The sequence below is a fragment of the Chlamydotis macqueenii genome, chromosome 3 (genome assembly GCF_036417535.1).
Source record: "Chlamydotis macqueenii isolate bChlMac1 chromosome 3, bChlMac1.mat, whole genome shotgun sequence".
In the NCBI taxonomy this organism is placed as follows: domain Eukaryota; kingdom Metazoa; phylum Chordata; class Aves; order Otidiformes; family Otididae; genus Chlamydotis; species Chlamydotis macqueenii.
In genome coordinates, this window is record NC_141558.1 from 44,916,519 (window position 1) to 44,942,876 (window position 26,358).

At 37.9% G+C, this 26,358-nt stretch overlaps 1 protein-coding gene across 1 annotated transcript; it reads right to left on the reverse strand.

The window, feature by feature from the left end:
* Window positions 1–21,319, reverse strand: MCHR2 (melanin concentrating hormone receptor 2). Its single transcript, XM_086744590.1, is given in 8 exon segments — window positions 1–340; window positions 342–392; window positions 1,641–1,689; window positions 1,692–1,759; window positions 3,350–3,505; window positions 3,507–3,532; window positions 13,746–13,959; window positions 21,189–21,319. Coding segments are annotated over 8 exon segments (1,035 nt in total).
* Window positions 21,320–26,358: the final 5,039 nt, after the last annotated feature.

The window sequence follows — 26,358 nt, forward strand, 5'->3', positions numbered from 1 at the left end:
TCAGGCCCATCTGTTGCAAGCGATAAAATCTACACATAGATAATGCATTTTTCTTGAGAGAAGACTGTCCTTTCCAAAACTTGACTTGAGAGTGTTTTCAACGATGTTGATATCCCATTCTGCCATCCTGACTTCCATGTTTGTGTACCACCAGAGATGCTTCTCAAAGTTCCCGCTAAGTAGGATGTGGAGAAATGGATTAATGCTGCTGCTGGCATAGCTGAGGCAGACGGACATGTAGTAGCTCACATAGAAGGTCAGGGTTGGCTGAGAAACCTGAAGATTCATGAGCTGGATCACGTGGAACGGGGCAGCGCTTACCACAAACATGCAGATTAAGCACCATCTTAATGAGCCTCATGACTCTTTGCCTGGGGATACTGGTGGTATAACTGCAAAACAAAGAAGGATCTCTAGCATGGAAAGTCAAGATGGGAAAATGATGTCATGGATTGAGTGTACTGATGAATGGCAGTTATTTAGGACCAAATTCACCTACAGTGCAAGCAAAGGCCAGCTCTCAGCAACTTTATTTTTTTGTTGTTGTTTGGACATTATTGTTTCTTCTGCTGAATTTGATCCTATGCCACACACATACAGGAGCCACTGAGAACTGTTTACACATATTTGATGAAATACTGAAAATTATTTTCGTTAAAAATGTTTACTCTTTTTCAGCATGGGAGCTATATAGCTTTGCATTCCTTTTCATCTATGACTACAGTTTGTGCTAACAACTGGACCAGAAATATTCAGTTAAAACATTACTATTATGAGCTTAAAGGAAGCTTAGAGAAAAGAAGCAAGTGATCCTCCTGCCTGAGGAGTTAAAAATCACACTGAAATTGAGATAAATTTCCTTTTTAACAGAAAATTGGTAGAATCATAGACTCTTTAAGGTTGGAAAAGACCTCCAAGATCATAAAGTCCAACCGTCAACCTAACACCACCATGCTTACTAAACCATGTCCTAGAAGCTGAAATTCAAAGCACTTAGTCCTAGAACCAAAACGTGCTGACTAGGAGCTGCTGTCAGGGAAACTGAGAAATTGTATTTCATGTTGTAGCCACATCCACTACACAAAACCAGCACACATGTGTTTGATATGTCAATTTGCTTTTACTGCCTAGGCTTCCCCAGGCTGTAAACGGTGGCTGAGGCTCCTTGTGGGGCCTGGAGCCCCATTCCCACAGGAGGGGCAATGCAGTCTGGGAGCACTCGACCTGCAGCCCCCCAGGTCATGGTGGCTGGTACCAGACCTAGTGCTCGGATCCTCCCAGGGTTTCCTAATCCTTGAACTGAAAGCTCGGAGCCACGAGACCCAGATGGGCAGGTGTCCTCCTGCAGCTAGAAGTGCAGGGTTGGGTCATGCCTTCCTGTTGTCCTCAGATAAGCTGAGGATTTCAGTCATAACTTTCTGCTCAGTGCTTCCTTCTAACAGGGTTATCTTGCTTCCTCCCCTGAATCCCATCTCTAGTCTTTTTCCTGAGAACCTAATGCAGTGTTTGAAGCACTGAAAGTTACATGATGCAGCACCTAAATGTTGTTTTAGGACTAATCTTTTTGACCTGTTGCATATAAAACCTTCACAGTATAAGCAGAGGATCTAAAGCAGGAAGAAGTATGAATAATACTTAACATTTCTGCTTTCTTGTTTTGCTGATACAACTCCCATCTCTAGCATAAATCAAAATATAGCAAATAAATACCAGTGGTAAAGGAAAAAATAAAGTTGTTATAGTAAGATAAAGCATATACCTGTAAAGCAAAATGCAAAAACAATGAACAGGTGATTACACAAAGACCATCTCATAAAATTAAAAAAAATATAAATTACATTTTTCATAAAGTGGTCTCTGATTTGCAATTCTTGATTACAGATGCATGGAGTCTGTTTTAGGTAGCAGCAAGTACCTAGAATTGCACGCACTTTTAACTATTAAAGTCTGTGTTCAGCACTTCTAGGAATACTGTTGACTACAAGAAGATAACTACAAATTATACCTCTCAGCTTTCCAAAATTCTGTGCATGTGTGATTTTTCTAGCACCTATATAATTAGTGAAAATTCTTGCAAGCATTTATGCAGGACACAGTCTGCTTAGTCCCATGACATTTTGGTAGTCTGATAGTAGATCAGTGATGACGATCTTTTGAGCATAGTTTTTTTCAACCATCATTAGCGTGATGCAATTTACACCATTTTTCCTAGTTGGTTTGCTGGTATTTTGTTACAATTCCTGTTACTTTGTTTCTAGTTGTTCTTTATCAACTGGATAACTTCCATCAAAGAAGGAAAATAGATAGTTTCATTATAATTTGTCCCTGACAAATAGACATAGAATTTTACTTATCACTTTACAGACTGAGAGTTTAATAACTTGTTAAACTTTCTGGTTATTGAAGTTAATTGTTTTTAGTCTATCTATCAGAGTGTCCTTTTACTTGTGTTCATACTTTTCTATGTTAAAACCTCTAAGGCAGAATTAAACAAGCCTCTGACAGTTGGTAATGGCATCTGAGAGAGGACGGACTAGAGTGAATTCCCGAAATCCTTTCAAACTTGTTTTTCTTCTATTTAGTCTGATTTCTTGAAAATAATCAGTCAAATTTCAGGGATTGTTTTTACTAATACCTTAAGTCTTCATCAGTGAACTTAACTGAACTTTCCTGACAAAAATATTTAACTTCTGTACTGTTACATATAATGTGAACTCAAGTGTTGTAATTAGAGACAATTGGGGTACTCAGTCCAAAAAATACCTTACATTAATTATCCAAACAAATAAGCTAATATAAAAACACCCAGTGTAAGCCAAAATTTTCTCTCTGTTACATTAGGTTTAAAAAAATTTTCTTTTGTGTTCCTGCTAGTCATTGCTCAACAAGCTAGCTTGAATTCAACAAATAGGCAGGAATCTGCGTGGCTGTGAGATAGTAGAAAGTCATATATGCCATTTGAGGAGTGCTTAATCTCTTCTGTGATCTGTATCTTCCAAATATGACATTCTGCCAGGTCAGAAAAGGGGGTGAGATCCCATTTGTGTACAACAGTTACTTAAATGCAGTAAGAGAAGATAAGGAGAAACAGAAATCCTTCACTGTTAGATTTGCTATGTGGGAGCTGTCTTGCTGAACTTGATCATGCTGGGGCTGCCTCTATATTACCAATACAATCTAAGATGCAATAATTTGAATGATACAAGGCTCAGCTTCAGCCTTTAGTTCTATTCCATCCATCCATTCATCCATCCGTCTATCCATCTGCCTGTTAGGGATGTCAAAGACATTTTGGGTGGTATCCTCAACACCAACTGAAGACATGATCCCCTGAGCTTAGAAAGCTTACCAGAGAACATTACCAGGTGAGGTTAGATCAAAAGTGCAACTTTCCAAACTATCTCTGAACATTATTACTTTTGAGTAGACCCACACAGGGAATATCAGAACAAGTGATGCCACCCATAAGCATAAATTGACTCAAATTGTCTTTGATCTTGTTCTCAAGGCGAAATGGCTGGATAAGAGTGAGGTACTTGTAAAAGCAGATAACAGAGCAATATAATAGAAAAATAATAAAATATTTAGGTCAATATTGTTGACCACTAAATAAAAATTCTAAGAACAGCCATTGCAAGGCAAGGAAACTACATTTTTTTTCAAGTTGTCTAATACAACATGCCAGAATGGTTTTTATTCAAGCAATTCTCTTAACATTCAACAAGTGTTGTTATAAGTGATCATGTTTTTGGTCACAACATTATTTAATTAATATGATAAGATTTTTTAATACATAATAGTAAATTGGCATGTGGGAGACAATTTAAAAACTTGGGCATACAAGAAGCAAGCAGAGACAAAAACTGACATGAAGATGATTCTGGGAAAAGACTGAAGATAATGTAGTGCAGACAAGACTGTTATTTTTTAAAAAATAGAACTTTCTGATATATTTTATCTCTAGGAGTGTTCAAGCCTGTTATAGTTGTAATTTAAAGGTTTAGTCTCCACATAACTGAAGATACAACTGAAAGACGTTCCTACATTAGAAGTAACCTTCAATTAGTGGCAGCTTATGATGTAAAACAAATTAAAATTCTTTTTCATGACCTTCAAATTTTTTAAAATGTTGGGGTGAACTTCAGTGTATCAGATCAAAATGGATTAAAGTGAGCAGTCTTTGAGCTGAAAGCAGACTACTAAATGTAACAATTCATATCTCATAGAAAAAGAAGGGGAAGTTAAAGGGAGGTTTATTTTCTCTCTATTTTCTTCAGGAGTGAGTAGGGTAGATTGCATTTTGTACACCTTTTTATTTCCAGGTGAGATCAAACTACCTAGTAACATGACCACTGCTTCAGAGCTTAACACATGATGTATCACACATGTATTTTTATGCAGAATGCTGGAGGAGTTTTAGGTAGTAGCAGTGAAACACAGCTCTCTTGTGGCAGTCAGCTTGACTCAGTTTCTTTTAAAAAAGGTTGAAAACTCTGAATCATAGTCACAGAAATATTTTTAAATTGTAATTTTCCAAAATTAACTGAAGGTGAGTGATTTACTATCTGCTGTGAGAAAGACATGCGATTAGGAATTTAAAGAATACTGATAAATAATCTTCTTAGTGATTGACTGTTAGCCAATAGTCTCCGATCTACCAAATTCCATCCTGTTGACTTCATGTCAGAGTGTTTAAAACTTGTACAAGATGAAAGGATGAACCTAAGAAATGTTTAAATATTGGTGAAATTTTCACTGAATTTTAGTGCTTGTAGATCAGAAAAAAAGAACAGCCCAACAAAATAAAACAGTCCAAGCTAGTGTAATATGAATGTTAAGGTGGTTTCAGGTACTGCGTAAGCCACCCTTATTCTAAAGGGTTGTCATCCACACACAGAATCTCACAGTTCTTGTGCTCAGCTATTTAAGAGAGCTGATTTAGAAAGTACATTATTCTTGTGGAAGACATTTTTCCTCCCAGCAACTAGTATTTTTGTTGTGTTCTGAAGAACGGCCATTAAATAGGTGTTAACATAAGACACTAATTCTCTATCACTCTCAAGCTATACCTCTAGAAATTAGCTAGAAATTACTCTCTATCAGTGAACCATTTATGTTCACAGAAAAAGTGAGAAAAATGCAGAAAAAACTCAATAAAAGCTTTCAAGGAACAAGTCTTCAGAATAATGTAATTCCTTCTTAACGATATTTTATGAAAGAAAAACAGATGTAGATAGGTATTAGGTTGATTAAAGTATTAGAAAGAAAGGAACAGATTTTGATGGTGACATTCTAGACTTAGATGGTTAAAATCACATGAATCATAGAATCATAGAATCATAGAATGGTTAGGGTTGGAAGGGACCTTCAAAGGTCATCTAGTCCAACCCCCCCGTAAGGAGCAGGGACATCCCCAACTAGATCAGGTTGCTCACAGTCTCATCCAGCCTGGCCTTGAACGCCAGCCCCCCTGGCTGGGGCTTCCACCACCTCTCTGGGCAACCTGTTCCAGTGTTCTATAACTCGCACTGTAAAAATTTTTTCCTAATATCTAATCTAAATCTACCTCCCTCTATTTTAAAACCTTTACTCCTTGTCCTATCACAACAGGCCCTACTGAACAGCCTCTCCCCATCTTTCTTGTAGGCCCCCTTGAGGTACTGGAAGGCCGCTATAAGGTCTCCCCGGAGCCTCCTCTTCTCCAGGCTGAACAGCCCCAACTCTGTCAGCCTGTCCTCATAGGAGAGGTGCTCCAGCCCTTTTATCATCTTCGTGGCCCTCCTCTGGACCTTCTCCAACTGGTCCATGTCCTTCTTGTGTTGGGGGCTCCAGAACTGGACACAGTACTCCAGGTACTGCCAGATAGGCATTTGTAACATCAATTACAATGTGTGCAAACTGAACATTGCATTTTGTTTTCAGATACCCTGGCACGTATCTACATTTACTCTGCTAAAAAGAGGAACATTGTTGTGAATTTTCTTCAGCTCAGCTGAGACTAGAAGCTTAGTAAGTGACAGACTGCAGAAGAATGTGTTCGCCAGGCTGAAATCTCAAGTTTAGATGGTGGATTAAATACTCCAGTACTAGTACCAGTAAATAACTGGAAATATCATTAACTGGACAGTAGTTTCAAAATCTGTAATTCCTTTGCCGTGTTACTGTGTCTGTATAAATACATAGCCATACTTATGTATTTTATATGGTGTAAATACCTGATACAAATCAGAGGATCCTTGTCTGTAAGTGCCAGCAACATGTTACCTGCAAGACCTTGGGATGTTGCTGAAGGTCATGTATTCTGTTTTTCACAGATCAGGTTCACCAGCCTGTCAGAACTAGGTGCCTCTAGCACCTCAGCTGCTTGGTATTATTGCCCTTGGGCCAATGAAGAACAGGAACCACTGCATAAGATCAGGAAAGATTCATATTTCACATGATAACAAATTATATTCAGTCTTACTTGAATATAAGTATGAAATAGATTTCTTTCATTATTTAAGTTTTGCAACAAATAAGTTCTTTTCACTAAATAAGCTTAAAGTAATGGTCATTATTGCTAGAATCAACAAAAGGCTCTTCTGGCATATGACTATCTTAAAAAGCTGTGTCTAATTTCATGCAGTTATTCTCAGTCCTCATGATGGTGACAGAAAGAACAGAAATCCTCTACATTTGCAATGGTAGAACTGCTTTGTAGCATTCTTGGTACAGCTACTTCTCCTATTTCACTAGCTGCCTCATGGAAATAACTTCTGACACTGATACTGCTTACAGGATCAGTGTAATTGGAGTAATTTACAGGCTTCTCATGTTCTTAAAACTTGTGATTACTCCTGTTTCACACAAAATTTGACCTCTTAGTCCCCATGTAAGCACAGTGTGCTATATACGCTTTGAGCTTACTTTCATTTTTTGAGCGGTGCAAGCAACAATAACATCTCTATGCAAAGTAAGGGAACAATACTACAACTCTTTTTAAAATTGGCAACAGAGATGTTTCCAAAGAATTAATACTGAGGAAAGTTGCAATGGACATTACAAAGAAAAAAAAAATATATCAGTGAATAAACAGTGAATTAAAGAAAGTATTTGTGAGAAAATGAAATTGCGTAGTATAGAAATAGTGCATGTAGCAGAAGAACAGAAGAGTGACATTAGTAGCTGACATGGAGTAAGAAGTGCGCTGCCCCAGGGCCCCTTCTTCTCCCTGGCTGCGAGGAAGGTGACAGGACATGGTATTCCATCCTGTGCTGTGCTCTCCATACACCCTGTAAATCACCTCTTAGGCACGCCTGTTGCCTGCCGTTAATGAGAGACTGAACTTTAGCTGATGCCTACAGTTGGGTCCTACAAAAACGTCTTAATGTTTTCATATGCTTCTCCTTAGCAGGAGGGTTTCACTGACATCTCCCTTTTGTCTCAATCTGCTTAAGCTCACAAGGCACCTAGCCACAGAAACATTGGTTATTCGCTCTTTCATTAAGTGATGTGTATTGCATAAAGGTTTTCGAGACAGGTTCACAGGCATGGAGATTTATTAGCAGGGTCTGTAGCTGATGGCGTGTAGTTATTCTAAGGGAAAAATCAACATGAAAGCAGAAAGTGTGGAAAGGGAGAGCTGTCTCGAGTGGCCAGCTGGGAAGAGAAGCAATGGGGGGTCTCCAGACAAGCATCCCTCTCTGGGTCTCTTCTCCAGTGTCATATGTGGTTCCCCCTGTAATGCTTTTTCCACAGTATCAACATGATTTTCATCAGGACTCACTTCTTATCAGTTGCTCCTGCTGATGGTGTTGCTGGTATCACTGAGAGCGTGCTTTGCTGAGGCTGCGTACTAACTTGCTGTGAAGTTTGGGGCAGGCATGTTTTTGGGTCTACTAATGCCAACCAGAAGCTTTGACCACAGAGTAGGAAAAGGGAGGGGAAGAAGGGGTGATTCTCACGCTGGTGGCAGTCACTTCCCATGAGAACCCACTGTAACAGCGCAGTTGGGTTTGCAGGTGCAGGGCTGGGAGGGTAAGAGCACAAGATCCACAGCGTGGGAACAAGGGGAAAGTGCTGCCCCAGAGGCTCTGGGAAAGGCTACCACAGCGGCTTGGGTGACGAGGCGCCAAGCTGCCAGCAGAAAGCCAGCTACAGAGCTTCAGAGAGAGGGGCTGTTAGCAGTGCAAAAGGCTGAGGCTCTTAAGGCACCGTGTGACATGGGGCTTAAAGGGTGATATTGCCTTTGTGCAAAGAACCAGAGCCCAGTGCAGCTCAAAACTTATCAACAGTGAATGGAACTCCTTTTGAGAGCAGCTGCCATCTAGCAGTTATCAGACTAATGTATATTGTAATAAAACTAACTGCGCTAGTGGGCATTGAAGATCATTAAGGGAAGGAATGGCATGTGCAAAAGAACACTCTTGTCTGGGATGGGTACTGAATCCACATCTTCCAGCTCCAGAGATGCCCGTCACTGCCTATGTGTTGGCTCATTCTGTCTCCTTTTCCTGTGTGGACAATGTTTTCCTGCATATACAGCTGAGTTTTCATAGGATTCTCACAAAAGTAAATGGCAGGTTACCACTGATGCCTTAAAATTTGGCCTGCATATATGTGTATTTCCAAAAATATTGTAAGATGACTTTTCACACTTTCTGGATTAGTTATTCTGCTGGACATTTTCATATACTGACGTGTCACTATAAAGAATAATTTCCCTGGGTTTCTAATTTTTGTTTTTACTATTCATCTGAGCAAAGGAAAAAAAAAGCAATTTAATGAACTTAAAGACAAAAAGGAAATCATTAGACTGGACAGACTGAAAACACCACCAGAAATTCAATTCAATGTAAATGCAAATGATTCTTTTTCCTGATAGAACTCAAACTGCCTGCTGGTATTCTGACTTACTTTTCCCCAGACAATAATAAATTAATCTCACCCTAAATACTTATCAAGCAATTTTTGTCTCCATTCTTTTGCAGCAGTGGGTTTCTATTGGTTGTTTCAGTTTGGATGTAATTTTCAATTTTGCCTATTGTCCGATGATAAATTTGTGGAATGAAACATGAGTGGTGCATTTGGGAAAACATGCTGTTTTGAAAATAAGAGATAATTTCTGCTTCGAACAGAAAGTAGAACTTAAAGGCAGACATGTGCCCTCATCAGAAAAAGTAATTATCAGTAATAAAGGAGTCTTTCGTTGGGAAAAGTCTGAAGAATACTTACCTGAAACAAAAAGTAACGGGAGTGTCTGAGCTGCATCTCTGACACAGAGAGCTGGAGAAGGAGGCAGTGATGGAGCCTGCAGAGCTCTCAAAAAGTACAAAGCACCAGGTATGTGGTGCCTGTTACCCATGCCTATTACCACATTTCTTTCTGCCTTTCTGCCAAACTTGCTGTTACAAGGCTGCCTGGAGGAACATCTATGAGACCAATCATCACCAAAGTACATGGTACGATTGTGAAAGCCAATGTGACACTTCGAAAGAGAAAATGTTTCATGGGATCATGTGCTCCTAGTTAATGGTGTAGCTAACAGCATGTCAACTTGTTTGATTTCTAGCAAAGCCATAAACATGGTCACACTTATAGAACAAGAAGAGGGGAAATGAGTCTTAGAGCCTGGATTTTTCCTCACTTTTTTTTCTTCCCGCCTCTGGACATATCTTAACACACCATATTTGACATCCTATGGTCTAACATTATTATTATATATTGCATATTGCCACAATATAGAATCATAGAATCATAGAATGGTTAGGGTTGGAAGGGACCTTCAAGGGTCATCTAGTCCAACCCTCCTGCAAGGAGCAGGGACTTACCCGACTAAATCAGGTTGCTCAGAGTCTCATCCAGCCTGGCTTTAAACATTTCCACGGAAGTACAAATAACCTAATCTATGTTAAGTATTATTATTACTATTATATATAATGTTAATTATAATTATTAATATTAATTATCAATACATTATCTGAATTGGCTTAAAATATACTGTTGTTAGGATTGCCCCAAGAGGCAGCAAAGTGTACTACACTCAAAGGCAAATGAAGGGCTGCTCAGGAGATTGCGCTTTTAAAAGACTTAAAATTTTCCTCTGTCTTGGGTATTTGTGGCTGCACGGGAAGTGAAGCAAGGAGTGCCAGAAAAAGGAGTGCGAAGAATGAGTAAATGGTTTAGTCCATGCCAAGTCAAGTGGTTCTGGTTTTAAATAACTGAAGGCCCATGACTTTCATAGAGATACACCCCACCACCCCCGCAGTGATACTGCCTTAGTAAATACTTCTTAGAGCAACATTACAACGATGGGCAAACCAGGAGCACAGTTTCTTATGCCTATCAGTCTTGGCTGCTGCACACACTTGGAACACCTGCCTGTTTCTTCTCAGCCGTCACAGAGCTACTTACTCCAGATTTATCTTCCCGGCTTCTCCTCTCTATTTATGTTCTTGAAGCCTTAAGGGGATAGGCTAAATAAGTGTTTATGCAGCCCTCAAAATTGAATGGTACCCTACGTAACTCTCAGACTTCAGGAACTTGCTCAGGGAACTTTTCCTGTCCACAGAGACACTTCACAAACAGGAAATTAACAAAAAGCAATTATTTATTGACTGTTACAACAGATAACAGGCAGCTAGGACTAGCAAACTCCTAGGCTAAGTGTTAGTACTCTTACCACCCCTTTATGGCACCATTGCTAGACAGCTGTCAATGGGAGTGAAGGGACATCTTCAGATGCCCTGATTTTCATTAGCATTTTATACCTCTTCATGCCAGTGTTTCTCTTCTTGAACCTTTGAGCTGCTAACTGTCTCCACCTCAACAATCTTGTCTCTGGCTTCAATCTACCTTAGCGTTCTTAGGACACATGGTTCTATTCTAGGTACTTTCGCACTGCTTAGCATTTAGCAAATTTCTGAGGAGGCTATGACAAGATTATATAGCTGTGCCATACCAAAGTACACCTTGGATCACAGGCAACCAAACCCCTATCAAGAGGATTACACTTTTTCTTATAACCCAAGTTTGTAGAAGAAGTAGTCAGAAGCAGGTGTACTCTGTAAGAAGGGACCCAAACAGTGGCATTTTCCTGTGACATGCTCCAGTGGATTCATGCTACAGGGAATGAGACAGGCCTCACAGCTTCCTATCACAGAAGGAAAGTCCATCATAGGCTTTACCAGCTGCCATGAAGGAATAAGGAATGATGTGACTTTTGAATCTGCATCAGTTACTTTGAACATCTAAGTCCTGGCTCTTTTTTTTAAAAAATGCCAAGGCCAAAGTGTTCCTTTACCATTTTAAAGAAGTCATTAACATTGCTAATTGCAATGTTCATCTTCAATTTAAGTCAAGTGGCTTATTGGAATGTTCCAAGTAATAATGTTAGTGTAGGACATCATACTGGAACCCCTTTTTCACCCACCTCACTGTCCCTGCTGTCTCACCGGAGACTGCAACATAAGAGTATACAAATGTTTGGGCTTGAGGAGATGCTGTCTGCAGGGTACACAGTTCTGATTTCACTTAGGCCAGATTTGCATAGTGTTATTTTTGTGGAACCGTCAGATTTACTCTTCACATACATGGGGTAAATTATATGAGGATTGCTGTCTTTGTGTGCCTGTCTATATCCTATCTCATCCCACAGAGAACAGGTGCTGTGAGATGCTTCTTACGAAATATTCTTTTAACGAATAGGCAAAAGTTCTGCTACCAAAGTTTTGTCAAGGTTTAATTTATGTAATATCTGCCTGTGGCATAAACATCAATCTGTGTTAAAAAATGTGTTTGATGTCAGTTTAGGAAACTTACTCATAAATTTTAATATGCATACTCCTCTTGCATAGTTTTTGCAGCTTTCCTTAAAGTTTTTTTGTTTCATATTAAAGTGAATAATGAAAAGCAAACTTTTATACATTGTACCCCTCATAAATTGACCCCTAAAGGTCCATGGAGAGAACAGATGTTTTTGTCACTTCTTAAGATCTTATGAAGAAATTTGATTTGCAAAAAGAAATGCTGAAATACTAAAGTCTCTGTTGGACCATTGCGTGACATAGTTCACTCCTACAATGAAGCAGAGGATTTATGGGAATAAAAACATTATCCAACAATATGACAGATATTAATTTGCATGTGGTAGTAATTTTATTCAGCTCAGGCTTCTTCTGGAAGCGTCTTCCCAGGTCTGACCTGCTCCTGTCCTCCTTTAGAAGTGCCATAGCATTTACTAAGGTGCAATTATGTTTCATTCTTTTATTGTGAATGTGGGATGATTTTACAGTCAAACAAAGTCTAATGAATTCTGTAATGAATTCTGATGATTTTTTTGCAAAATAGCTGGTTTAATCTTTTTCACCTAATGAAAGCTCCCAGATGGAATCAGAGGTGCTTTACTGAAACTGTCAAGCACTAAACAGTTTGGAAGCTTGTTATTTGAAAAAAACTTTGTCTCTCTTGGCTATAGCTTCATAACTGGTATTAGCAGTGATAAAACATATGAGAGAGAAGTAACTTGAAGAGCTTTCCCTAGGCAAGTATATGTGAGATGGAAAAACTTGCCTTAAAATACAAAAGAAAGAACAGGCTTACCCTCAGTAATTTGGAAAAAAACTAAATGAATATTTTAAGACATGGCTTTACTTGGGACATAAACTATTTTTTATACGAGATTTTGGTATTCTGTCTTTCCTCATTAGGATGTCACATCTTTTTCCTGCCTTAATACTTACTGTCTTTGGCATAAACATTTTTCTCTAAACAGCAAGATTAAAGATACTACTATGTGTAAATTCTTTAGGAATATAGGAAAAGACCATCATTTGTCACATTACTCATACACAAATATAAGAACAGAGCTTTTAAAATTGAACTTCAAAGGAATTGATAATTTATTGACTCTTTTTTAACTGCATGTCAACCAAATAAAATTTCTAATATCATGCATTAGTGTAGCCTCTTTATGATAGCCATATTTTATTGGCTTCAAAATTATTTATAACTTTCAATTTTCTACTTTCTGCTTTCTGTTTTGTGACAATTTTCTCTCCCTCTCTTTAGTGACTACATTCCACTTCCATGAAAGCATACTGTCTTGAATGTACAAGTTCAATACCAAGTGTCCTTCCCATTGACTGTTTATTTAACCTGAAGTCTTCTTAATGATTGACCAGTGCCTTGTGCTATGCAGGAAAGCTTGTCTTTTTGTTTTCCTTCGTGCTTTCTCTGACATATCAACAAAGACTTCTTTGGTCTGAAGTAGACTTTTCTAGACTTTTATTTCCTGAATTTAGTTACTTTTTCCTTAAGATCAAGAATATATAGAAGCTGGTTTTGAAATCTGTAGTTATGATAAAAGCTAAAATTCTTGTACTCTTACTGCATTTTAATAAAGGCTTTAAAAAATAACAGATACAGTAGGTTTCCACAGTCTGCTTGGAAGTAATTTTTTAATAGTTAAAATAAATCTAGTTTTAGTGACATTAAGCCTTTACTAGAAGCCACACCTCTAAAGATAAGCCCCAGAACAGTAACACTGGTGGTGACGAGGATCACTTCAGGCCTTCTTCATAGCATGATGCTATAGTGAGACTTAAAATACTTCTACCACCTCCACAAACATAAGAAAGGAATTCCTGCAGTTTCAAAAAATCATTAACCATGACTGATGGCATTTCTCATTCTTGAGTTACTACAGCTTTGCATAAACACAATCAGATATTATTGTCCTGAAGTGCAGAATGAAAATGTGAAACTATGTACCTGTCCAAACTCATCGTGGTCATAATGGCACTGCATGTAAACTGGCTGCATATGTCCAGGGAGGTAATGATGGAGCAAAGAGAGCTGCCAAAAACCCACTTGCCTCAACGTGTCCATTGGTGAATGAGAAAGGGCATGTCAATGACATGAACCAAATCTGCTATAGCTAGATTGCAAGTGTAGATATCTGGAATAGTTTTCTTCTGGATTCTGAAATAAATTGGAAGACATGGAAATGATTAGTTCACATAGTTACTGTATTGTTTTCCAGCAGTTGATAGAGCAGACCTCAAAAATGAACTGCATACAAATAAGCGCACCATCAGAACCGCTATATTAGAGTCAGGGAAAGTTTGTCAACCAAAATATATTTAAAACTAAATATTTCAGGCTCAGCAAAAATATATTGCTCATAATTTTACTTTCCAGTGAGGTTGAATGGGCTATTTAATTTGTTAACGTAAGCACGTTACATTAAGTGTTAAATATAAACACAAGTCTGATGGACATATGAAATCTAGAAATACTAGCCTAGTATAAATAGGCAGAGAGATCAGAGTCTTCCTGCAATGCAGTTGATTGAGTGCTGAATCTTACTTAAAGATGCAGACAGGAGGTTCTTGAGTGCTCAAGGTAAAAAGGGAACTGCTGAAAGAGCAATGATCTCTGGGAAAAAATAATAGCAATCAAATATGTAAAGATGGTCTCATGAAGTTTATACATACATAGGGAACACAACTGAGTTAACACTATATGCAGAGTCTTCATCTAGGTACTGAGAGTTTGGTTTTGCCGGTTTTATGATGTCTATATTGCATAGCTTTTGTGTGATATGTGTGCTTTTCTAGATTCCTTTACCAAAATGTAATCCTTATCTTAGTATACACCCTAATTTAGGCTTGGAGGAATGTTGTGCACACAGTTCAAAGAATTCCTGATTTTAAATGATCTTGTTCTGTACAAATAAAGGAAAGAAGCACAAAGCATCTTTGAAAAGCACTGATATTTATAAAATGTTTTAAATTACAGGACTTTTTTTTTTTAAAAAGGTTCTTATCCACAGTCTCCATATAGAAATAATCTTACTAAATTCACTTTAAAATTAGATGTCTAGTCTAAGCTATTTATCTAGGCTCTCTCTCAGTATTCCTAATCATTTTTTTTCCCCAGTCTACTGCAAAGTACTAGTTTATTTGTCATGCTTACTGGAAGACACAGAAGAACCTTCAACTGGGAGAACTCCACCTGGCCACTCACAAACCACATTCAGAAGTCCAACTCTGTGACCATCATTTCCTAAAAGGACCTATGTGAAAAGTGTTCCAAATTTCACATTTTTCATGCTGCCTTCACTGCATGCTATAAGCTATGAAATAAATGTTTCTGAAGAAACAACTTTAAGATAGAGAGAATGAACCAGAAAAAAAGTATTTTTTCCAAACATTTTTAATAAATTATGAAGTATGATTCCCTGTCATCTGGTTATAATACTGAAACCAAAGCCAGACGTCTATAAAGTGTATCTGCTGGCACTAACAACTGGAGCTTGTGAAGAGAATGACGCATATGTGATCTTCTTCCTCCAGTGCCTTTAGCTTTGTGAACACTGAAGGATGCAAAAACTCCAGGAAAAGAAAAACCCCAAACTGTGTTTCCTGCAAGGCGTCAAATGGTACCATTATGCTCAAACACACACGTTTCAAAGCATCTGAAAACTGCCTGTACATGCCATTTTATGAAAAAGGTAAAATGGTGTTTTTCTGCTTTATTTCACATTAACGGGATAACTCATACTAAATTAGAAATTACTTTTGGACTCTGAATGAGAATCACAAATTCTAAACTTGCACAGTTTATGCTAAATTTAATCAACAAAGAATATACATTGAACAGCTGCCTCATGGTTTATGTAAAGGGAAGTGTTGTAATATCCACTGTCTCATGCTTTACACCCTGGTTCAGAAAACAATGCCTTTTCAGATCAGTGTCCAGAGGCCAAGACATGCATTTTCTTACATTTATTCTTCTATACAGTTTGTATAGTTTCCTGTGATGGCTCAAAGCCACAATATTTACATGGTAATTTATACAGTAAACTTTATACTCTCAAATAATTTTGGCCCCATTTTATAGTTTAGAACTTACTTACATTTTATTGACAGTGGTGCTTGCCTCCTGCTAAAAATATCACTTTACAAAAACAAACAAACAAGCAAAAAAGGCCAGGAAAATAATAGTGATAGTCTCAATTTCAAACTTCTTTCTTTTCATCTTTTCAGTGTTTTCTACCTTCTCACCACAGATTTGAAAGATTCTTAGCAGTTTCTCAAGCCACAGATTCAAGCCACAGATTCAAGCCACAGACTCAAGCTGGTCAATTCATCCTTCCACCCATGCCAGGCTAATTTTCATCTCTGAAACACCCTATGAAAAATGTGCAGAAAGCACAATTGCTGTTCGGCAAAATCTGTTAATATGTCAAATCCGTGGTTAGCCCTACCTTCTCTTCAATTCTACTTCTACAGAATAAACTCATTAAAAAATGGGTTTGAATGATCCCAATCCATTAAAAAAGAAGTGTTCAGCAGACACCACAATGTGATAATCTGTATAGTGGCTGTCACTCCAGTAACAACTTCAAGGAACATGACAAGTGCATTATGTGTTGTCATCAGTCATCATTTATCCCCTCTGACTGCGTTATTTGCTGTCATCAGAATTTATTTATACCCTTCTGGACAGAGAGTCTTCATTAACTAGAAGCTTAAGTGTTAGTTCGGAAGTGATCTTTCAGGTCAAAGTCAAGATGATTTATAGGTATCAGACATTTAAAAACACAAGCACATACCCTTCTTCAAATAGGAAAGGTGAAAACAGAATCCCTTATGGGCTAGGTGTGCAATGCCAGGTGGCACCACCTTTAAAGTCATCTTCCTGCCCAGGCCTGTTCTCCCCTACAAAATCTAACCATTCCCAGCAAACCAGCGTGACATGGAAAAAACTTTTAAAAATTTCCACCTCTGATGTTAACTATAGTCCACTTCCCTTCTGCTGTCACTTGGAGTTTACCTAGATCCTCGGCCATGAAAAGGGGAGGTGCAACAGCAGCAGTCTTATACCTGCTTAACAAGACCTTGTAGCCCCTTTGTGCTGGTAAGCATGTCCTGTGCTCCCTCTTGGATCATTCCTGTGCATGTTATTTTCCCCTAGTAGCTGAAAAACCATTTCAATATTTATCAGGAAAGACTGGTACTATCTTTCTCCTTTTAATTGAGGCTGAAGTTCTTCTAAGCTAATTTTATCAGTTTGAAATTTAGACCTCTAACGCTTCCAAGTGATCTTGGCTCCTATAATCACTGCAGAGAAACAGAACTCCAGGGGCAATTTATCTTCTCTTAGATAGGTATATGACAAAGATGATACATGGTTTGCTCAGTAGTGCCTTTCCATAGAGAGACTCAAAAGACTGGCTTAGGCAATCAAAGTTAGGCTGGAAAAAATTTGCTTACGTCTGTACAACTGGGTAGGGCCTATAAAATCTTGTGAGAGTGAACCTTGCTCAGATTCGCTGAAAAACTGCACAAAGAAATGGCAATAATTTCTGTTCTACAACTCTGCCTCTATTCCTTCCCTCATTCAAATGTATCTAGAAATGAATACTTTCAAGTAATTCAACTATTTAATTTATTGTTGGATAACAACATTATCTAATGTTTAGCAATGGATTAGCCACAGCTACAGAAGTCTATCCAAGATATTCTTGTCCAAAAATATATTACTGTTTAACTGAATCTCACAGTCAAGCCAGATAACATCACTTAGAGACATCTATCTGTTGCTGTGCCAAATGCAATCATGGGAAGTCCCACATTTCTAACATTAGCTTGCTTTTTATTTCTGAAACAAATCTAAACCAGAATCGTAGAAAACAGAGTAAACTGACAGCATGCTGTCTCAGTGCAGAGACACTTAGCTTTCCAGTCTCAGTGAGGAATAAAGAACAGAACAGCTGAGATATGTTGTAGGGCATACATTGTTTAACATACTGGGTTTTTTTTTTGCTAGATCTAGGAAAAGCAGGACACCTAAGATTGGAAGAGATAACCCTTGTCATAAAATTGACTTATTGGCTGTCACAGACAACAAGATAAAAAAAGACCTCCTCATAACAGAGTAATTTCATCTCAGAACTAATGATTTTACTTCCACTAGCCTACTGAAGGCTATCAGAGGACATCACTGTTTTAGGAGGTAAAAATAACCTTCCAGTTGTCAGCCTTTAATAGCTCCTGACTGGAAGCTACTCAATTGCTCCTGTACCAGTTTTGGCCTTTAGTTTAAACAGTCCTTTACCCTTTCTACTGTATTTGATCTTGATTTATAGAGAGCAAGCATACACCTCTGAGTTGTTTTTTTTTTAAAGATGAATTTTCATAGTTCTCCATTCTTCTGGTTCTCGTAATTCTGTTCTTATTCGAGTCTGAATATCTTATCTTTCCTGGAAACAGCTGGTGAGAGTTGTATTTCAGGCCTTGTTGTGAGCCTGGAGAATGGCATTAGCATTTCCTTTTTTCCCCTGGAAAGGCAGAGCCTTACATGTGTTACAGCTGTGTGTGCTTCTCATGCAGCTTTGGCCTATTGACAGCTCACAGCAATCCCAGAAGATTTTCCTCTGTTGTTTTCTAACGGACAGCAATGCTTCTCATTTATTAAAAAATAACAAGAAAAAAATTCTATGGCTTTTTGCTTTGTGCCATTAAATGTTACCACATTTCTATTGCTCTAGTTCCTCCTCTATTCTTTATCTGGCTCTTTCTGTATAACAGTCTTTCACTCCTTCACATCATCTGCATCTCCCCAGCATATGTCATTAGAAATACTATTGACACACTCTTACACTTTGCCTCAGGTCTCTGAGGGACAATATGAAATCTGGCTGGCCCCACGATAAGTCCCCAAAAGTTCCACATTAACCTATTTCTCCTGAAAATCTTTTCAGAAAACTTGTTTCTTATCAGCATCGCGTAGTACAATAGCTTTAGCTATATTTTTTGGTCATGTTATAATTCTTGAACTCATTAGATTGTTCTTTAGCTAAGTTAAGAACTTCCAACACCATAACATGTAAAATCTGGTAACATAAAATCTCTGACCTGCATAGGCTAGCTGTATGTAGCAGTTTCAAAAATTTTCTACTGGTGACTATATTCAGTTGCAAATATACCTTCTCCAGCTGAAGACTCAGAATGCAAATAATAAGTGTTGTGACATTTATTTGCAATCTCTGTTTTAGGAAATGCTGTTTTACCACTTGTCATTAGTTACCTTATTAAAAATCAAGTTAATCTCAAAAGCCGTACTTACAGAAAACTGAAATTGTATTTGATTCCCTTTTCTCTTCTGTAGTACACTCTTCCTCAAAAATGTAAAGTCAGACTAATGCAGCTAATTGGGGTTGTCTGGTTCACATCTTCCCCCTCCACACAAAAACATAGCCATTTTCCCACCAACTGGTCCACCAAAGTCAATAGGTTTACATAAAATGCTTGTTAGCAAAACTGCAGGTTTGGGGACCAGTTTTCCTGCATTGCTGGGATGAAGATTATTGAGTACTTCTGGCTGACACTGAACTCTTGCAGCATTTTCTCTACCATTTCCTTTTTAATTAAATAGCAACTTATCTCAATGCCCTCTATTATTTCCCTAGGGATTAAATTCATTCACACAAGGAGGGCCAGCCAAAAGTCACTGCATTACTAATTTTTTAAATTAAAACTCAGTGCAGAGACATGTATTACATGTAACTTTCATTAGGACTTTTAGTTACTGTCTCCTAGTAAGCTGCAGATAATGTAATTTTAATTCACACTTAAAAATGTTCGTCCCTAGATGGCAGACCTGCAAACAAAGTGGAAGCTGAAATTCCAAGGTTCTTCCTTTACCGTGTTCTACCATCAGTAAAGCATTTGCTACTGAAAAGTAAGTAACTTTCTAGTTAATTAGAGGGATAATCTAGCTTCTTTTTATCTTAAAAGAATTGACTCTAGTGCTAACAAAATTTAAATGTATGCATGAGAAAATGTGTTCAATACAGAGAGAAGACACAACTTGGAAGCAGAGCCATTGAGTGGAATCAGATCTGTTTAGTGAAAGGTGAGAATTTGATGTGGTTATTTTTTCAAGATGTAGCTACATTTTACATGTACATTCATCTACAGACTCTGAGGTTTGTGGTCGTCCTTTTTAGTGTTGGTAACTACCGCATTAACTTTTTAATGCCCTATTTTCGAATTCTTTTCCTGTGTATAAATGTTCATGCCCATAAGTTTGAATGCAAATGCGGTTTAAATTATATTAATTTTTTCCAAGTCATTGTCTGTGTCTATTCCCTCTGTCTCTCGTATTTTTATTTAAACTAGACAAAGGCTTTCCACCAGGGATAAAAACCCCTTTTTTCCTTCTCAGTCTCCTTCCATTCTATTATTTTAGAGACTTCAACTAATTTTTAGAATCTCAAAGATTTCTTTTTTCCTTTCTGTTCATTCATACATTTAAAAAGTCATATTGCCATTGTGTTCACTTCAGACATACTGTTTCCACATTTTTTTCTCTTCTGTATGCAGATTATGAGCTACAATGTTCTTGAGTGTACCAGACATTGGATTTCTGGTAGTTTCAAGGGAAGTTTACTAACACTTGGGGGTTGACAGACACTTAGTCCCAGATTGGCCTTTGGAAATCTTTCTTTTAAAAGCACAGTATGCAGGGGTGATGTCCATCTATTAATCCTTGCAGAATGTGATGTGTACTAGCCTTACGCTGTCATAATTCTTTATGTTAAACTTGTGCTGAAGATAAAAACCACTTTTTTTGAGATACATTCTTATGGATTTAGAGTTTGTTTATCAGCCACTTGATAGCAAATTCTTTATTACATTGAAAAAGAAATCTCTTGTTAAAATTAAGAGACTAGAAGGTAGTTTCTTGCATAAAGGATGGCTGGGTCAGATTTTATGACCCAGAAAACTTTAGCAACTTCAGCAATTTTACCTTCTCAGAATACAACAAATATATCTTGAAGTACTAATTCCTGTCATGCGAGAATCCTCAACTGGCACTAAGGCTCTGTTCCAGAACTAAGGTGATGCTAGAGAAAAAAAAAAAAAAGAGTTCTGTGATGCTGCTGCAAATAGGCAAAAGTTAGACAGAACTCTTATTAAAATAATCGGAACATCAAATTGACAGTAGCAGGGTTCTGCTGTTCAAATATAATGAAGGCAGTGGGTAATAAATGCTTAATTTGCTTGCCCAAACCAGGGGGTACAGGAGGCTACCAGAAATAGAAAAAAAAATAATGAAAATAAAATGCAGAGACAGATTTTTTTATAATCTCATTTAAAGATAAGCAATGTTCTGTTGTTTACCCAGAAGAAACTTACCTGCCACAATATCTTCCCTGAGTACCAATAGAAGGGTAATTTTTACACTTGCATAATGTGTTTACCTCAAAGACCACCAAGAACTTTACAAACTTTATGTTTCTCAGCAATGCCACAATGTGGGAATACATGTTTCGATGGTGAAGTACCATTTGTGCCATACAAAGCCTGAGTGAATGGCACATGATCACAGTTACTTATATTGGTGAAGATAAACTAAAGTCAGCTCCCCCAGTGAAATCAATTTCTCTTTTCAAATATGCTTGAAACCATGCCTTACTAAGGTGTTTCGAAGATACATTAGAGGCATAATCATTATATATATTATAACAAAATCACATACAAAAATATAATAATATAATATAATATACAAAATCACATTTCAAGTATTAAACAAGGGGAAACCCCAAATTTGGTTCTCTTGTTGGTGTAACTTCCCATTCCTAATGAGTGATTGATCCAATGGTCCTTTTATAATAAAAACATACATTGGATTGAAAAGAAAATGGTGCCTATTCAGTGCTTAGCTTCTGTGAAGTAAATGAGTGCCTTCTTGTTTGTAAAAAGAGCAAATGAGAGTTTTTCAGCCAGTAAAATGAGAATTTTTCTTTCTATTTGAAAATGTGAAATCAGCATGTCATGAAATAATTGGGAAAATAATAATTTACTTCAGTAAGTAGACTGTCAGATATAATAGACCAGCTTTAAAGCTAATAAGCCTTTCTTTTTTTTTTTTAACTCCTTCAATTGATTTATTAAAGAGCATTATTTTGGTTCTTGCCTCCAAAATTACTGACAGCAATCACCCTTTAAATTTCAGTTGAGGAGTAAAAAAAAAGTTTTTTATTTAATTAACATAATCCCTGAAAGAACAGACTATTGAAAGCTGTATCATCAATGTTTTTTCAGTGACAAAATGTAAAAGCTAAAATATACTCTCTGCAGCTTCAAATTTTAATACATCTATCATATATCCACATTTCCTCTGAAAAGCTACTACCATATGAAAATGGAAGGCTGACTGGGTAAAGAAAACATCTTAGCACACCTAAGTTCAACTATAAAAGCAAAATCCATAAAATCAGCATCACAAAGATAAACAAAAGGATGTCCACTTACAGGCCCTAGTGATCTTGTAGCATAATTCTTTCTTTTACCTCACTTCCTATAAACTCTGGCAAGGGAACAAACTCCTGCAAGTGTAACAAAACCTGTGATGGCTCTGTAAATCAGGGTGGCATGGTGAATACTGATGCTTACAACCCATCCTTACAACACCATCTGTGGTAAACTCAACAAAACTCCTTTACATGAAGACTAGAGTTATGGGGGAAATTCAAACCAGTAATTTTTCATCACTTAAGATCACAGAACCCAGCTGCACATAAATTCATCATGACAGTGAATTTTATTAAAAAAAAAAACAACCCACCCCAGAAGCTGAGAAAAGAGGAAGCTGGCTCCTCAGTTGCTTAAGTACAGAAGAAGAGATATTTAGGAAACGGGCTTGTTCTTGAGGTCTAAATCAAACTGGTTCACAAAACTGTGTAAAGATTTGCGTAGAGTGGCTGTGACTCTTGAGTGTCTTTAAGATTTCTCCTGCGTATATTAAACAGTTACACTACTGAAGTGTTTATACCAGCTGTCTAATTTAACTTCGCATATATAGCTGTGTTTCTTATTAAATATCTTACCTGTTACTAAGCAATCCAGACACCTAAAACAGATGGAATTTATACTATGAATTTATTCCTCCTCATGACTGCCAGGGACAGGAGTGAGCGCTTACTACCCCGATTGGTTTTTAGTAACAGAACACACTTTTACTAGAGGCAAAATCAATCAAGAGTAGTAGCTTCTTTTATCTGTAATTTGTGCATTCTGAAGGAATAATTTTAGCAACAACTTAATTGAATAACAAAAAAATTTCACCTTTTCATTCAATTCCATCCAGTTACAGACTGACTGCTACATGGAAGAAGTCAGCTGTAGAATTTGACTATTGCTTGATTTGGTTTGGTGTCATTTACAACTATTCTCACTTTCTCTACTGCCTTTGATAAGCTCAGATTTTGTCTGACGGGCATGCTCACATCTTGCCATTGCAAGGTTCTGCATTTCAGTACTACTTTTAGCATTAACTTGGAATGTTTTGAGTCAGAAGCTTATCTCATTTAATTAGGCAAAGGCATATTATGTCTCATTGCTTTTTGACCCTTTGTCTTGCCCTTTTCTCCGTTGTCTATGTTCTAGAAAAACTGGAAGATATGAATTTAATTCTTGCTTCTGCCACTATTTCAGTGCATGACCTCAAGCATGTCCTTTGTTGCTCAGCTAGTCCATCTGCAAAATGCAAACACTAATAAAGTTTTTCTTTAACTTCACTAAAGTAGCAAAAGATTCAGAGACAGAAAATATTCTCTATACTGATATTCCATCTACATCTTACAAATACACTATAGTCTCTATTACAATGCTACATAGTCATAAGGGCTGTAATAAAGAATGGTAAAACCAGAGAGCAATGGGTGCAACCTGTGCTTGTATAGGGCAACCATGAACTCTGACCCATGGTATTGTCAGCAGGAGTTTTACAGTGCCTTTAACAGATTTTAAGGCACTTTTTGCATAGTCACAGACTGCGAGTTCTTAAGTAGTTATTTGATTTTTATTCCTTATTAAAATAAATAAAAGCCTAGATGACTATTTATACTGTCTTGATTCGTCAAATAGCACATACAGCTTTGAGTATAATTCACATTAGGGAATTCATTGATTATTCTTCACACAGAACTGTGTATTTGGTTTGCATGGCAGGGTTTTAGCAGCGGGAGGGCTACAGAGGTGGCTTCTGTGAGAAGCTGCTAGAAGCTTCCCCTATGTCTGATAGAGTCAGTGCCAGCCGCTGGCCAAGGGCGAGCCTATCAGTGATGGTGGTAATGCCTCCGCGATAACATAGTTAAGAAGAGGAAAAAGGCAGCAGCAGATACAGGAGTGAGAATATGTGAGAACAACTCTGCAGACACCAAGGTCAGTGAAGAAGAAGGGAGAGGAGTAAAGTTGCTCCTGGCAGAGATTCCCCTGCAGCCCATGGAGGTCCATGGAGGAGCAGGGATCCATCTGCAGCCCGTGGAGGAAGCCACGTCAGGGCAGGCAGATGCCCGAAGGAGGCTGTGACACCATGGGAAGCCCGCACTGGAGCAGGCTTCCGGCAGGACCTGTGGCCCTGTGGAAAGTGAAGCCCACACGGAAGCAGGTTTGCTGGAAGGACTTGTGACCTTGTCGGGTATCCACGCTGGAGCAGTCTGTTCTACAGGGACTGCACCCTGTAGAAGGGACCCACGCTGGAGCAGTTGGTGAAGAACTGCAGCCCGTGGGAAGGACCTATGCTGGAGAAGTCCATGGAGAATTGTCTCCTGTGGGAGTGACCCCATGCTGGAGCAAGGGAAGAGTGGGAAGGTGAAGGAGCAGGAGAGACAATGTGTGATAAACTGACTGCAACCTTCATTCCCGATCCCCCTGTGTCACTGAAGAGGAGGAGGTAGAGAAATTGGGAGTGAAATTGAGCCCAGGAAGAAGAGAGCAGTAGGGGGAAGGTGTTTTAAGATTTGGTTTTGTTTCTCATTTCCCTGCTCTGATTTGATTGGTAATAAATTAAATTGATTTCCCTGAGTTGAGTTTATTTTTCCTGTGACAGTAATTGGTGAGTGGTCTTCCTGTCCTTATCTTGACCCATGAGCCTCTCATTGCATCTTCTCTCCCCTGTCCAGCTGAGGAGAGGGAGTGACAAGTGGCTTGGTGAGCACCTGCTGTCCAGCCAAGGTCAACCCACCACAAACTGTAAACTCCACTTTCTCTTAACTCTAAGCCAATTACTCTTCATTTTGATTACAATATTTATTACTTATTGGACATGCCTGATTCTCCATTTCTTAAAATAAGTGTAAGATTCAATCCCAGCCAACTTCTAAGGCATTTGACTGAATGGTTTGCTTTTGCACATGCAACTGTGCCTCAGGGTTTCTTGAAAATGAGACCTCTCTGCTTGAACTCACTTAAGATTAAAAAAAAAGACAATAGAAGAAACTCTGGTAATTCCCACAGCTCTATTGAGACAGTTTCTGGCACAAAGGTGAGATATGACCAGGAAAAGACAGAGGCAACCCTACTAAAGAACTCATTCCACCAGATGTGAATATGGTGTAAGTAGCTTGTTTTAGATAAAGTCTTTTGTGTGGCAGTTTATCTCCTCTCTAGTACATTGTATCTCTCTAGAAATTGCTATTTACAATTTGAATTGACTCTCTTGAAACCAGTACATGACTGGTTTCATATTACCTTTGAAAGTATTACCACCAGAGTGCAAAGAAGTTGATCAGAAGAGGACAAACTATGATTAGATCGAAATATATTTGGGATGTTTGGAATATGGGCAAACTTCTTGACACTCAGTATCTCAGAGCAGTATCTTCCAAGAATCTATTTAAAACTAGGTACTAATTCTGGCTGAACTCGTAAATTTGTTTTCTTTGTTCTACTCATAAGACCTAATATGTTGAAGTTTATTGGAAAATATGCTTATTGCTTTTAGAGTGACCTTCTGTAGTAATTAATTTTTCTCAACTAGGAATTACTGTCAGTCGTTTAGTAACTTGTGTGAAGTAGGAATGTTTCAGGAAGTGCAGGATACTGGGTATAAGCAGGTAGAGAATGATATTGAGCATCTTTCGGGAAGCTGAAAATGGAACAAAGTTTTCCGGTTTTGAAGCACATGGTCAAAGCTTAGGGAAAAATAATCTGTGAAATTATTCCTTTTCAAAAATTACTTATTCAGTGCTGAAGTGTGCTTTCAATCCCAATCAGTAAAGGCATGAATTCTGCAAACGACCAGTACATTTTAACTCTTTTTTGTTGGTGTAGAAATAAATTATTTTACACAAGATGAAAGAAATCAAAACTTACAAGAGAACAAATTAAGAAGAAAGGAGTAAGAGAGATTTAGGAAAGGAAAAGAGCCCTGAGCTGACAAGTCTGAAGACCGTAAATCAAGAGCAGAAATTTGAAATCTATGCAAACTGGTTTGAAGCAGTTACATAAGAATGTGGGGCATCCAGAAATCCTTCGACTTTCTGAATCCATTCAGAGACCTCCCCAAGGAAGCAAGTGAGAA